Source organism: Coenobita brevimanus, unplaced genomic scaffold (genome assembly GCF_032717465.1).
Source record: "Coenobita brevimanus isolate Jiangsu-jjx unplaced genomic scaffold, ASM3271746v2 jjx.HiC_scaffold_151, whole genome shotgun sequence".
Classification (NCBI taxonomy): Eukaryota; Metazoa; Arthropoda; class Malacostraca; order Decapoda; family Coenobitidae; genus Coenobita; species Coenobita brevimanus.
This window is the reverse complement of record NW_027642352.1, coordinates 106,254-122,524: the sequence shown is the minus strand read 5'-3', so window position 1 is coordinate 122,524 and position 16,271 is coordinate 106,254. Positions and strand designations below refer to the sequence as shown.

Genomic DNA, 16,271 nt, shown 5'->3' with positions numbered 1-16,271 from the left:
CTTTGGCATGTGTTTTCTCAATTCCTAACACAAAACTTCACCTTTGGGAAATTTCATTTTTACCCCTATGTCTGTGCACCACGGACACCTCCAAAAAACTGCCATGAGCAGTTAACGGGTTAAGATGAGAGTGACCAGCCTCACTCATCCCTACGTGGCATTACATGAACAATAAACCCTAACCACCCTTTGGTTATAAACCTACACACATTCAATCTGACTGGGGCACCTTAATTACCCACTAAACCACCAGATGCCATAATCTGGTAATATGATTACCACCCAACGTAGTAAATGGTTTCCTGGCATACAGGAAACCATTTGGCTTGTCACTCAGTGTAGAGTCACCCAAAGGCAGAAGTAAGAGGAAAGAATGACAGAAGAGGAAGGAAAGAAGATAGAAAAGGGCAGACACCCAAAGCAGCACCACACTGACTGAGTGGATGGTATGCCTTTATAATTTCCATTTTCCCCTCACAGACATATACAATCACACTCTCCAGCCAGTCATCTGCAACAACACACTCATATATGATCATATTTATCAAATCAGCAACTAAACCCACTCCTATCTCTCCCGAGGTCTTCAGCGTTCCACCAGTCATCCCAGACATACCCGCCACCTTCCCCAACTGCATGCTGTGTATTGCCATGCTCACGGTAGCAGCAGCAATCAAAGACCAAGGACCAAACACTGGATCCACTGACTCCAACCCTTCCTTGTTGCAGTCAAACTCCTTCTTCAGCAACCAGTTATAAATACTCTCTCCAGGCATCTTTTTAATATCCTCACTGTCCACCACTACCTGTCCTTCATCATTCTTCACACACTGCCAACCTATGATATCCCTGTTTTCCCTCTTCATCTGATTTGCCACCTTAAATACCATATTCCTCCTTCCAACCCTGATTTGGTTATCCAGTAAAAGTCTCTGAGACTCAGAGTTTGCACTGTACACACCCCCTTTCTGGCCCAATGCTTGGCAGCCAAGTATTCCTCTCTGTTATCATCCCTTTTTCCATTCCTGGAAAAGTCTTCATTTCTCCTTAACTGCGGCTTGTACACCCTCGTCCCACCATCGTGTAACCCTGTATCTTGGTGGGCTCCTTGTCCATCCACACACCGAATCAGAAACTCTCAAGAGACTGTTCTTGAGAGCTCTATACTGCTAATTTACACTTCTGTCTACAGCTCTGTTTGGTCATCACTCATCTCGCTATAGGAGGCATCCCTTACTGTTATGCAGCCGAAGATCCTTTTCTTCACTATGTGCTCCTTTAATACCATGTCACATACCAGTAATTTGTGTTGCTGCACACACTCTTTGCTCCCTATAACTTTACCATCCTTCAATAACCTTCCATTAGCTCTCCTGACCAGAAAATAGTCAGTCTGGCTGCTACTACTGTTCCCAGACTCATAAAGCAATCAGTCTACTCTCTTTTCCTAAAATGCATGTTGCACACAATCATGATTACTGCCTCCCAGAATTCCAATATTCTTTCCTCTTCCACATTCCTCGTATCTTATACACATCTCCCATGCACCCTGTCTTATCCTCGAGATGCTCTACCCACATGACCATATAAATCCACATCCACAGTACAACCTAATCATTCCCAGTAATATCAAGAACATGTAACAAATCATCCCAGAATCCACCCTCTTCTTCCTCATCCAAGCCAACCTGTGAAGTGTTTGCTAATTCTACCGAGATCAGGAGCTCTTCAAACAACATTTTCAATGCTATAATCACTCTTAACACATACATAAGCACACTCTACCCACTCCCCTTCTGGAGGCATGCCCACACCACCATATCTGTCCACACCTGCCTCCCAAAGTATCTTACACCTACCATCTTTCCCAAAATTCATCCTTGCTGACTCCCCCTATACCTAACCTCCTATACGCAGCATCAACCTGCCTTCTGTTTAGGGCCTGCACCACTTATCCCTTTCTACCCTTCAAGCTATAAACATTCCAAGATGCCCTTCTGAACTCCTTGGGTGATTTGGTGTCCTCAGGCTTGCTTTTTACAGTGCTTAGTTTCGAAGTCATGTCAGTAGTTAAAGGAGGAGACAGATCACAAGCCCCACCACACACAACCCCAGGTCCAAGCAGAGGATCAGGGATCCATAGCCCACCAGCCATGGCCAGTGGCTGTGACAGTGGCCTCGGGGACCCAGCCAGGACAGCTACAGGAATACCCTACAGGCACCCCTTGACACTAACTGCTCCGTCATTATACTTTCATTGATAAGGTAGCCTCCTGGGTGGCTACTTCCAGGTTTAAGCCCCTCTCTACTGAGCAGAAGCAGCAGCCTAGGAACCACAATGCTCGGTACCCTCTGGCGGGGCCAGATCAGAGCCCTATACCATCCCAGTCTCAAATGTGTGCTGACGAAGCCTGTGCTATGCCTCTCCCCTCAAGTCTGCCACTAGGTAATGGGAACAAAGTTTTCTGGTTGCATGCCCTTGCTGGTGTCAACCCCTGTGATGTAGTAGGGTATGGTGTGTAGTATGGAAAGTGTGTGTAGTGTAGCGTATAAGACAGTCAAAGAAAGTTTTTGCAATTAAAAACTCACCAGCACCCCTCCTCTTCATTCACCATCCGTTTTCTGGTACGGTTGAAGTTTTCAAACTGAAATATCCTGGCATAGTCTTCTGGAAGGTTCTCATCAGGGTTCCATGGGGAAGTGCGGAAGCTCTGGAGGCCACGAAACTTTTGAAGGTGAACCTGAGCCGGAATGGTTTTTGGTGTATCCATTTCATCAGGAAACATGGCATCCTCTCGAGCCACTGTGAATGTAATTGCTCATATTAGCAATGCCCAATGAAAATGAATGTTGTGTCCCAGTTTAGTATGAAGACTATAAATCTCTTGTAAAATATAAGGGCTTTGTCACACCTAATTATTGGCATTTTGCAAACCTAAAAACCTTCTAGCTTTACTATACTCCATTTCACCGAGTTTGGCACCATCTCTGATACCTGAATGCCTGTGGTGTTCATGTAAATCCTCTGTACTAGGTAAACCTCTATGTATTACCTTGAGAACCAGTATATAAAGGATATATAAAGGCAATACAAAAAGGTACATCCAGTATGGAGGACCTTTATCAGTGCTACAGGCGTTGACAACATCACTGATGGTGCCAGACTCGGTGAAATGAAGTACAATGCCGTTGTTGATGTAGTAATAACCTGGTAGTGACATATGTATTACTGTTGCTAAAAAGTAATGATCTACCCACAGATTTAGTGCTCTCTAGAAATTAGTACCATTTTAAAAATATTAATTTATGATTCAAATGCACTGGCCTATTGATATCTGTACTGTATTTACCTATTTACCTATTTGTAGTATACAGGAATTGAGCTAAGCTCGTGTTGTCCTGTCTCCATATCTACATTTATCCAATCTAGTTTTAAACACATGAATGTTTTTTGCCTAAACCACCTCCCCGTCTAAGTCATTCCAAATACTTATGCTTCTATTCGGGAAATTGAACCTTTTAAGATTATTAAGACATCTACTTTTCCTCAACTTGAAGTCATGACCTCTTGTTCTTCCATCATCCAACCCAAAAAGATCCTCTCTATCCACCCTTTCCAATTCTCTTACATTTCTAAATATCGTGATCAAGTCACCTCTTTCTTTTCTCTCACGCAGCGTTGGTAACTTCAGTTTTTCCAGTCTCTCCTCGTAAGTGAGTTCCCTTAAACATGGTATCATCCTTGTTGCCATCCGTTGAACCCTCTCTAGTTTACTAATATGCTTCTTCAAATGAGGTGACCATACCACAGCCGCATACTCTAGCCCTGGTCTTATCATGGTCACTATCAACTCCCTCAGCATTTCCTCGTCCACATAATTAAAAGCCACTCTCATATTGGTCAGTAATCCATAAGTTCCTCCAGTGATCTTGTTTATATGTTTTCTAGTGACAAATCATCCTGAATAGTCACTCCCAAGTTTTTCTCATCTGTTCTCTTACAAATTATCTCACTGCCCATTTTATATGTCCAGTGTGGTCTTTTTTCACTCATTCCCATTTCTAATAAATGACACTTCTTGGCAAGTCTGGCTCCAGCTGTCCTCTTGCAGTTTTTTACAACTATCAGTGCCTGTAATATGTTTCATGATTTTAGCATCATCTGCAAACATACTCATGTAACTATTTAAACGCTCTGGTAAATCATTTACATAAATCAGAAACATTACTGGGGCTAAGATAGAGCCCTGGGGTACTCCATTAGTCACGTTTCTCCACTGTGAAGCCCTGTCGCTTATAACTGTTCTCATCTGCCTTCCTATCAAATAATCTTCCATCCACTTTAATAGTTTCCCATGCACCCCTCCAAAGGTCTTCAACTTCCACAGCAGTCTCCTATAGGGAACCCTGTCAAATGCTTTTTTGAGGTCAAGATAGACGCAATCTGCCCATCCCTCTCTCTCTTGTATGACATCTATTACCCTGCTGTAGAAACTTAATAGGTTAGTAACACATGATCGTCCTTCCCTAAAACCAAATTGTCTTGGTGCTATCACTTCATTTTCTTCTAAATACTTTATCCATCTTTTTCTAATAATTTTCTGGCAGATCTTACAAACAATACTAGTAAGTGATACAGGTCTATAACTGAGTGGATCTTTCCTATCTCCTCCCTTGAAGATTGGCACAATACTTGCTCTTTTCCAATCTTTAGGTAACTGTCCATTTTCCAGTGATGTCTTGATGACAAACAGGCCACACTAACTGGTCTGCACATTCCTTCAGGATCCATCCAGACACACCATCTGGTCCCATTGCTTTTCTTACATCCAAATCCCTCATCAACTGCAGCACCTCATTCACATCCACTGTAACTTCTGCCATTACCGTCACCCTGGGTTCTATTTCAGGTTCCCTAAATTCCCCTTCCAGCACATAGACTGACTGCAGTTTGTTGTTCATTATTTCACACAATTCTTCTTCTCTTTCACAGGTTTCATCTCCATCCCTCAATCGTATTATACTGTTCTTAACTTTCATTTTACCATTCACAAACCTATAAAATAATTTTGGCTCCTTTTTACATTTAGTTACAATATCTTTTTCATATTTCCTTTCTTCTTCTCTCCGTACCCATATATATTCATTTCTTACCTGCTTGTACTCCTCCCAAGCCCTTTCACTATATTGTACCTTCTTTTCACTTTATTCTATGCTCTTTTTCTTGCTTCATGTGCCACTCTACATCTGTTCTTAAACCATTCTTTCTTCCTTTCCATAACTGCGGAAAATATTGGGACATTTACTAACTCCTGTTATATACACTTCTATCAGAAACTCATATTTCTCGTCAACATTTGTGATCATTAATCCAGTCTACATTTTGGGAAAAGTTCCTCAGGGAAGGAAAGTCTGCCTTCCCGTAATAGCATCTATTCTTCCTGTGTTTTTCATCCTTTTCTTCTTCCCTTAGTCCCACCACTTCCATCTCAACAACCAGATGATCACTTTTACCAAAGGGGCATTGGTAGGTTATGTTCCTCACATAAGTTATCCTCAAGGACTCTGCCCCCTCCTCCCCAACTTCATTCTGATGATGAAGTTTTCAATCATGCTATCTGTGGACATATGAGGCCCCTAATAACATAGTGTACTGAGCGCCACTGCAAGCGAAACCAAGTTAAGTATACCAGTATGTAGCCCAAACCCTCTTTGATCTGGAAAGCAACCACGAGGTACAGAAAGCAAATGGCATTAGGGTCCTAATTCCCCTTCTGTAACACAGTCTCACTGCCCGCTTCACCTCAGTGGATTGACAAGCCTTCATGCTGGTCACAGAATGTACCAAGTGCCTCCCAGCAAGGTGTTGTCTGGTGTTATCAGATACAGTACTAGCATTATTTTATGCTCACAGTCATGCAGTTTTTTTTATGGCATTATTAATTTTTGTACCTCATTCTAACATAATGGAATATTTTAGCATAAAATTGCATGATTTTAAGGGTAAGTTAGCCATAATGTACAGAAAATGGAAAAGGCAGAGAGCTCAGCAAGATATTGGCAACTGTGATCTGGGAATCTGTTGCCATGTGATGCAGTTTTTTGTTTACCAGCCGGCCTAGAACACTGCAAGGATTAACTGGCTATTTTCAGAGCTGTTTTGGTGTTTTTTCTCACTGTCTCGAGAACATGAGTGACTCTAGTAGTGAGCAAAAAGCTGCTGGTCCTTCTCATAACAGAAAAAGAGTGAGGAGGCCACAGATGTGGGCACAAAACATTAGTAAGAAGCTCAGGAACACTTCATGCTAAAAAAAAAAAAAAAAAAAAAGCACTAAAAAATATTCACTAGTTCTAAAGTTATGGCATTTTGAAAGTAATGCAACTTTAACTGCGTTTTTCTCCATTTTCAACATGTGGCGTTCGGTACACTATGTTATTAGGGGCCTCATATGTCATAGGGCCATCCACCCCCCCCCATTTAGGTCCAGGACTCTGCAATGGTCTCCTCTTCTGACTCCTGCCTCCGATCCATTGACAGCACTTTTTTTCCAATCTATATAATATTACCTGCTGGATACTTCCCTCTCTGACATCTTAGACCAATTATGGCCACAGCTGAAAGACTATGGATGTTCTCCATGGCTGTCATCCCAATTAGTTTCACTGTTGCTCTCTGGAATGTTTCAAGCTTCCTACCTGCTAATATTGTTGTGATTAGTTCACCAGACCACTGCATGGATCTTGGCCACTTCTGACTAGCTGATGGCGTGCATTAAATGTGGACTTCCAAACTACCATAACATAGGGCCATGGTATCTGTCAAATCTCTTCAAACCAACAAGACTGAATTTCTATGACTATAACAAAACACTCAACCATACTTTACAAGCAGTAAATTTCATGAAACCATTTACTACGCTGAGTGGTAACCATATAACCAAATTTTGGTGCCTGGTGGTTTAGTGGGTAATTATGCACTCCAATTGGATTGAGCCGGTGAATGTTTATATCCAACGGGTGGTTAGAGTTGACTGCTCATGTAATGCCACTCTGGAATGAGTGAGGCTGGTCACTCTCATCTTAAATGTGGGGACCAACTGCCTAGCCCCGGGCTCCTACGCTCCTCATGGGGCAATGTAGGACTGGATGATAGGCGGGGGGGACACAGCCTGGCCGCATTATGGGGTGGTACTACTACTCTGCGGCCAGGTTGTGTTAGGAAGAATACTGCCACCGTATTCCCTGCGTGTCGTAAAAGGCGACTAAAAGGGGCGGGGTGAGGGGACTAGGGACCCCCTCCTCTGTTTTTTAGTTCCTAAAAAGAGACAGGCCAGAGAAAGGGATGGGGGATGGAGTTATCCCCGTACCCTGAAGATTGGGTCTATGAATGTGCGTGGATGTAGTACGATTGAGGCTAAAAGGGAGGAGATTGGGAGAATGTTTGTGAGAAGAAAGTTGGATGTGTTAGCTTTGAGTGAAACGAAGATGAAAGGGAAGGGGGAATCTATGTTTGGAAGTGTGAATGGAAGATTGTCAGGTGTTGATAGAGGAAGGGCAAGAGAAGGTGTGGCCTTGTTAGTGAGTCCGGAAGTACAGCAGTGTGTGATTGAATGGAAGGAGGTGTCATCGAGACTGATGTGGGTGAAAGCGAAATTTGAACGTGAGTTGTGGGTGTTTGTGAGTGCATATGGGCCTGGTAGTGAAAGGGATGAACAAGAGAGGGAGTCTTTCTGGAATGATGTTGATGAGTGTCTGCAGAGTTTTGGAGCGAATGTGAATGTGGTAATGATGGGAGATCTGAATGCTAGAGTGGGAAATGTAGCAGTTGAAGGCGTAGTTGGTATGCATGATTGTGCCTGGAAGAAATGAAAATGGGGAACGAATGATAGCGATGTGTGTTGAGCGAGAGATGGTGATTGGGAATACGCTGTTTGAGAAGAAAGATATTTATAAGTATACATGGGTGAGACAGGAGGGTGGAAGGGTTGTTGATAGAGCTTTGATGGACTATGTGGTTGTGTCTAGGAATGTAATAGGAAGATTGTTGGATGTGAGAGTTCTGAGAGGGGAGGGTGGAGGTATGTCTGACCACTACCTGGTGGAGGGAAAGTTAAGAGTAGGTAAGAGATGGGTGAGAGCTAGGAGGGTTAGGTGTGGCAGGGAGATTTTGAAAGTGAGTGAGTTGGATAAAAGAGAGAAAAAGATAGAGTATCAGGAGAAATTGAAAGGTGAGTGGAACGCAGTGAAAGATCGGGAAAATGGCAGCGTGGAGGAGGAATGGCAATTGTTTAAGAGTGCTGTGGTGGGGCATGCAGAAGAGGTGTGTGGTGTGAGACGTGTGGGTGGTGGTGTAAGAAAAGGAAATGAATGGTGGTGCGAGGAAGTAAGTATGGCTGTGGCCGAGAAGAGACGTGCATATGAAGTGTGGCTGCAGAGGAAGGATGAGATGTCATATGAAAGGTATAAGGAAAAGAGGAATAGAGCGAGAAGGGCTGTGCGTGATGCTAAAGTGGCAGCAGATGAGAGGTGGGGTAGGCGGCTGACAGAGAATTTTCAACAGAATAAGAAAATGTTTTGGAAGGAGGTGAAAAGGGTGCAAAAGGGAGAGTCTGGGAAGGAAGAACGAGTAAAAGCAGAGGATGGAAGGATGTTAATTGAGAAGGATGCAGTAAGGAAGAGATGGGCAGAGTATTTTGAAAGATTATTAAATGTAGAGGAGGAAAGGGTGGCTGAGATTGTGGCGGATGGAAGGGTGCAAGGAATAAATGTGTTGGGAGAGTTGAATGATTCTTTGATCACGAAGGAGGAAGTGGAGAAGGCAGTAAAGGAGATGAAAACAGGGAAAGCTGCAGGTATGGATGGGTGTGCTGTGGAATGCCTGAAGGGTGGTGGAGTGACTATTGTTGACTGGTTAGTAAGATTGTTGAATGTGTGCTTTGAGAAAGGTATGGTGCCAATTGACTGGGCAAGTGCTTGTGTGGTCCCATTGTATAAAGGCAAGGGTGATAAGTATGAATGTACTAGCTTTAGGGGTATAAGTCTGTTGAGTGTTGTAGGTAAGGTGTATGGTAGAGTGTTAATTATGAGAGTTAGAGAGGGTACAGAGGGAGTGATTAGTGATGAGCAGTGTGGCTTTAGGAGAGGGAGGGGATGCGTTGATCAGGTGTTTGCTGTGAGACAAGTGTGTGAAAAGTATTTAGCGAAAGGCAAGGATGTGTTTTGGGCATTTATGGATTTACAGAAAGCGTATGATAGAATTGATAGGGAGGCTTTGTGGACTGTTTTAAGATTGTATGGACTTGATGGTAGGTTACTAAAAGGGGTGAAAAGTTTTTATGTAAATAGTAGAGCATGTGTAAGAGTGGGAAATGCTGTGAGTGATTGGTTTCCCGTGAGAGTGGGGCTGCGACAGGGATGTGTGGTGTCACCTTGGTTGTTTAATATTTACATGGATGGTGTTGTAAGGGAGGTGAATGCAAGAGTTTTAGGTGGTCTGAGTCTGGTAAATGTTGATGGTGGAGATTGGAATCTGAAGCAGCTGCTGTTTGCAGATGATACTGCACTGGTGACTGATTCAGAGGAGAGATTGAGACAGTTGGTAGAGGAGTTTGGAAGGGTGTGTGAAAGGAGGAAATTGAAAGTAAATGAGAATAAGAGTAAAGTGATGAAGTGTACGAGGTTGATAGATGGTAGGGGGATGAATATAGTTTTGAATGGTGCGTTGCTTGAGGAGGTAGATTGTTTTAAATATCTAGGGTCACATGTTGCTGTGGATGGAAGAATAGATGCAGAAGTGAAGTTTAGAATAAATGAAGTAGGAAAGGTACTGGGAGGAATGAAAAAAGTGTTTAAATGTCGTTCGCTTAGAATGGATGTAAAGAGAAGGCTGTATGAGGGTGTTGTGGTACCGACTGCATTATATGGGGCTGAAACATGGAATATGGGTGTAGCAGAGAGGAAAAGTTTGAATGTAATGGAGATGAGGTGTCTGAGGAGTATGTGTGGAGTGACGCATATGGATCGGGTGCGAAATGATGAAGTGCGAAGGAGAACTGGAGTTGTTCAGGAGATGGCTGGTAGAGTTGAGCAGAGGGTGTTGCAATGGTTTGGGCATATGGAGAGAATGGATAATGAGCGATTGGTGAAAAGATAACTAGATCTGATGTGAGAGGTGTAAGGCTGAGAGGAAGACCACGAATAGGATGGATGGACAGTGTGAAGAGAGCGCTGGATGCGAGAGGGATGTCTGTTGAGCAAGGAAGAGTGGCTGTGCGTGACAGAAATAAATGGAGAGAAATTGTGAATAAATAAGTGATGACGCAGCCCTGAGGGGATATTCTCCCGCATTTGGTCTGATCAGTTAGTCAGGTCAGGTGCGGGTAAGGGGATGGGTATGTTATGATGTGGCAGGGGTAAACCAGTTCTGCTGTCGGGCCCTGCTGCGGATGTCACTGATTGCATTGCGCAGTTGACCCTTGTGCGGTGTGGTGCGGTGAGGATCTGTCCGTTCTCCCCTTTGGGGCTAAGATGTGAATGAATGTGTTTAAATGGATAAGTAAATGGAGAGTGTGTCGTCCTGTCTCGGCTACCTCCCTTTCCTTGGGGGAAGCAGCCTAGGTATATAGATAGATAGATAGATAGATGACTATGAGCAGTGCATCTGACAGAGGAAGTATGGATGCTAGTAGGGATGCACTGGAATGTCATTTTGCATGCATTTTGCCTAGAGAAAGGGGGAAGGGCACTGTTACATGAAAAAAAAGTTATGAGATATAGTGTATACATTTAAAGAAATCCAGAAGTCTTCATGCAGTTACTGACTCACCACCAGTGCTAATAACTGCCACTATGTTGTTGTTCTTGCTGCTCCAAGCTCATTTAAATATAAACCTGGTGGAATGCAGGCTGAAACTGTCCTTCTCCTTAAGTCCAACATCCTTCTTTTGGGGTATAACGGGGAAATTGGGGGATGACTTTTTACTGCTGCATGAAGGCATCTCTCTCCATTATCTCTCCACTGCCAAATGTCAGTTATGATAAATGGAGGCTCATGCCATGTTTGCCATTACTGTGCTGTTTGTACCAACTCTCTTTTGATTTTTCTTGTGCAATTCATGTATACAGTAGTGCAAAGATTGTGTGATTAGGTTCTGTACCTTCTTTACTTCATCAAAGAGCACCAGACCTAGCTATGGTATTTACAGTTACAAATAAGCTCCTCAAAATGTGGGTCCCCCCAAAAAAACATCTATCAGCAGAGCATTTTCAGGCAACAGATTAAATAAAATGCTAACTTAGCTCCATATGTACCAACAATCACTTAGGTATTCTATCTTGATTACTGTAGATGATTTTCTTTGGTGTAGAAATGACAACTACCAATCAAAGGTAATTAAAACACATCTACTTGAACAAAGTTATGCTAAAAAGTAAGGGGGGGGGTCAAGAATAATCCTATGGATATCCTGACACCTTAGTTTCATGTGGAAGGGTTCATGACACTAATCTCAAAGTATCTGGAGTCACTGGAGAAAGAACTTCATACTGTACCTTTTTCTTTTTTTAAGACATTTGGGACGATAAGTTTATGACTAATGTTTGGGAGGGAATGGGATACTACCCTACCATCAGCAAATATCAGCAAGCTCATTTTCACTTCCCTGTCTCTGCTAAACAGAATTTTCCAAGATGGCAAGCACCGATCAAAGCAGAGCAATCATATCCACATGAAAGATCAACCCATATTGTACCCTTACTATGGCTCAGCCATTGATATTCAAGTTAGTAAAAAAAAAATACAATTTCTACCTTATGACTGACCACTTCAAGTTATGAGTTTTTTAAAATCTCACATCCAACACATTCATTCAGGCAACAATTTGTTGCTTTCTTCTTCAAAAGATGTTGATGACAGTCACAAAGTTATTGCATTTTGTCCACAGTGTCATAGAATGGAAAATGTTGGGAACAACTGCTATACAAAGGTTTTGCAATTAGGGCCTTATTCTAAATGGTTTTCATGATTCTGTAACCTATTAATGATTAGCCATGATGATGACTGAAGCTGCCATGGCTCAGTGGGTTAGAGCGTTCTGAACGAAAAGTCAGAGATTCGAATCCACCCAAGGGTCACTGGTAGATGTCAGGAAGGGCATCCGGTCATAAAGTGCTACACACTCCAAAAACCTAAGTCCCCTACCCAGGGGCAACACCTTAGCCTTTATTGACAAAAAGGGACAAAGCGTAAAACTAAAAAAATAAATAAATCTATCTATCTATTGCCAGACGCCTCAATCCCGTTTGGGGTGGCCACAAACAAATCGCCTCCAAGTCGCCCTGTCCCCCGCCATTTCACTCCCCTGCTCCGAACTCACACCCCCCTCTCTCATATACCTCTCCACCCCATCCTTCCATCTCATCCTTGGCCTCCCCCTCCCTCTTCCCCCCTCCACCTCACTCACATACACTCTCTTCGTCAGTCTTTCACCCTCCATCCTCTCCACATGGCCAAACCACCTCAGTGTGTTCCTCATAACACTTCCTATCACATCCACATCAACACAACGCTCCTTTATATGCTCACTCGTCAGCCTGTCTCTCCTTGTGACTCCACAGGGTCCTCTTAAATAACTCATTTCCACTGCTCTCACTCTTGACTGTGTCCTTCCAACAACGTCCAAGCTTCACTTCCATATGTTGGAGTTGGTATCACAATACTGTCATGTAGTAACTTTTTCACTTCCATGCTCACTTCCCTGTTTCTTATCACTGCTTTCAAGGAACCAGCAACCTTTCTTCCCTACTGTACCTTTTCAAACACTTCATCCTCCAAACCTCCATCCTTACTCATCACACTACCCAAGTACTTAAACGTACTCACATTTTCCAATTCCTCATCATCCAACCTCGCTGTCCATTCACTGACTTCACCTCTCTCAAAGACTATCACTTTACTCTTCCCTACATTCATCTTTAGATTCCGTTTCTTACACACTTTCCCAAACTCATCCACCAAGCCTTGCAGCTCCCCTTCGTCTTCACTCAACAACACAGTATCATCTGCAAACAACAGTACAGGGAGTTTCCAAACTCTATCCTCTCTCACCAGGGGCACTCCAACATCCACTACCTTACCTTGTACCTCTTTTATTTCCCCATCCATGTACAGATTGAACAACCATGGAGACATGACACATCCCTGTTTCAACCTAACCTTCAAAGAGAAAAATTCACTTAGTTCACCATCAACACGCACTGCAGCCTTAGCAACATCATACATACTCTTCACAGCATTCAACAACTTCCCATCTACTCCATATATTCTTAATACTTTCCACAATCCTTGTCTATCCACCCTGTCATATGCTTTCTCCAAATCCATGAAAGCCGCATACAACTTCTTTCCCTTCTCTAGAAACTTTTCCCTAAAGATCTAAGAATGAGTCATGGCACCATTAAATTTAATGAGTCTTTTCTGTCCAACTCTAATGAAAGAATTAACAGATACTTCCAGTCCTTCATGAATGCAACAGGTCAACTCTGGAACTGTCTTCCTTTTCCTGTATTTCCCGCCAGTCTTTTCAGCACACTGTGTCTTGGTATCTCTAAAATCTAAATGAACAGATTTTGAATTAATCACTTCTTATTTTTTCCTGAAGGGAACAATTTTATAGGCTTTCAGCCTCTGCTTCCTTCTTCCCTGGCTAAACAAACAGAAGAAAAAAATAAAATGGAGGATAGACAACTTATTATTATTATTTTTTTTTTTTCATGGCACCTTCAGAGTTCCACCACAGAGCAGCGTTGTTTCAATATGTTTATACAGGCTCCAACATGCTTAATGTGTTGGCCTTTGTCACTTTATGGTTCTCCATCCTGCTTGATTTCTAACAGCCTCTGTTCAGTCCCTTATCCCTGGGGTCACAATGTATGACTTCATCCCCACGTTTCTTCTCTCTCTCTCTCTCTCTTTTTTTTTTATCTCACAACTCTACACTGTGTGGTAATGTATGTATTCAATATCTCTCTATCTGTTTATGTACTTATATGTGCATGTAAATATGGTTGTATATGAATACATATGTATAAATGTGGCTCAGTGTATGTGAATTTCAATGTGACTATGCATATCAAAACATGACTATATGTATGTGTACATAAATGTGCCTGTATCTGTACGTATATGTACAGTAAATGTGCCTATATGTGTATAAGTATGGTACGTAAATTTGGCTGTATGTGTACGTGTAAGCATATGTGCACGTATATGGACCTGTATGTGCATGTGTACATGCATATGCCTGCATGTGTATGTGTAGGTAAATGTGCATGCATATACGAGGTCTATTCAGAGGGTATCTAACCGTAGACATGACAAGCTTAGAGCAAATCCTGTATAATACAGTTACGTAAACTAGGTAGGTAAATACACAAACACAAAATCATCAGGTGGCTGCTTACTTGATAGTGGAAGCAGTTGACTGAGAAGTGGATGACCGTCAAAACAGTTATTTTCAACAACGGAGATTCCATGACCATGAAGCTTCCATAAGGCAGATTCAATGTCAGAACCTGAAGAATATATTATAAATTAACACTTTTCATCCAAGACCCTTGATTAATTCACTGACCCTCAGGTGATATCTATCTTTAGTTAGTATCATGTGATTTCATTCAACCCAAGCAAGGCCTCGTATGTTGGGAGTCGGGACTTATAATCGCCCCTCCAGTTTGAAATGCCTATTCTAAGCTGAGAATAAAATGGTTAGAAGATGTTAAGAATAAAATTAAAAAGACACTGGCAGGAATAAACTGAGCGAGATAAAGTGAACAGAAACATGTGATGGTAACACGATTAAAATCACCTTTGGGTAATTAGTCCGATCACCTGGCACTATCGTACATAAATTAAGTCTATCATGCTGATAGGAGAAAAAAAAAAATTCCTGTAAGCTGAATATAACTGCTCTTTTTACAAGGAATAATGCTGCAGAGGGATGCCTTCATATGGTGTGGAACATGTATAGTTGGACAGCTCCCCTCCTGGGTCTACAAACACCCCTAATCCCCTCCCTATCCACCAAAGTGATGGTAAAATACACGAGCAATTTCAATCTTCAGTCCACCAGGTTCACACACATACACACACAAAAAAAAAAACAGTTATTAAATAGTACTGGGGTTAAAAAAAAATTTCCCATATGCTGAATTTCTCTGCCTTTCAACAGGAAGAGACAATAGGAAGAAAATTATATCCATCATCATAATCATCATCATCCTGACCTCTTTCTACCTGCAGTAGGGTTAAAAAAACAAGGAAAATCAAGACAGGAAACCTATCAAGAGCATACCTAATCAAATCCCCACATATTCACTGACTTACCATTCAAGCCATCAGAATCCTGACTCACCTCAGTACTAAAAAACAGGACCACCAAATTCATCATGTCCAGATGGGCCTAGAGCCAAAACATAACAATGCAGACACATTCAGACACTTACTAGAGAGTGAAGACAGACTGACAAATGAGGAAGTGAAGGAGCGTTGTGGTGAGGATGTGGATGTGATAGAAAGCATTAGGAGAAATACCGTACAATGAGGTGGTTTGGCCATATGGAGAGGATGGAGAGTGAAAGACTGACGAGGAGAGTGTATGTGAGTGAGGTGGAAGCAGGGAGAGGGAGGGGGAGGCCAAGGATGAGATGGAGGGATGGAGTAGAGAGGTATATGAGACAGGGGGGCATGAGGTGGGAGCAGGGCAGTTAGATTGTGGGGGAGAGGGCAGTATGGAGGTGATTTGTTTGTGGCCACCCCTTACAGGATTCAGATGTCTGGCCAAGACAGCCTATCAGACCTTTAAGCAGAGCACAGTTACATGCAACAACATTCTGATGTGCTAAGTGTGTGGTCCTGCGGAGGAACTCTGCTGCCCCAGGTCCAAGTTGTTGTGTTCCCAGATGAAGACGCATGGAACCCACACACTTCCTGAGCCTCAAAGTTACCGAACAGTGACCCTTCCACCCCACCTGACATAGAAAAACCATAATACTGTAACATCATCATCATTACTATTACTGTACAGTATATGGATGGGGTGATGAGAGAAGTAAAAACATGAGTAATGGAGAGAGGAATGGCATTGGTAATGAATGGTGATGGATGGAATATCTCAAATTTGTTGTATGCTGATGATGCAGTACTGCTTACAAGCACCAGACAAGAACTTAGTAGGCTAGTGCAGAGTTGTGCTGATGTCTGTGAGCATCGTGCC

The 16,271-nt window shown here is 42.6% G+C and overlaps 1 protein-coding gene across 1 annotated transcript in view; it reads right to left on the bottom strand.

The window, feature by feature from the left end:
* Positions 1–2,129: 2,129 nt before the first annotated feature.
* The window catches only part of LOC145389608 (pre-rRNA-processing protein TSR1 homolog), a 51,362-nt gene continuing 37,220 nt past the window's right edge, over positions 2,130–16,271 (bottom strand). The window contains exons 9-13 of the mRNA XM_080264852.1: positions 15,383–15,458; positions 14,461–14,571; positions 3,119–3,208; positions 2,590–2,803; positions 2,130–2,199 (exon numbers count right to left, since the gene is read on the bottom strand). Of these exons, the coding sequence (XP_080120978.1) occupies positions 2,130–2,199; positions 2,590–2,803; positions 3,119–3,208; positions 14,461–14,571; positions 15,383–15,458 (561 nt within the window). The remainder of the gene's footprint in view (positions 2,200–2,589; positions 2,804–3,118; positions 3,209–14,460; positions 14,572–15,382; positions 15,459–16,271) is intronic.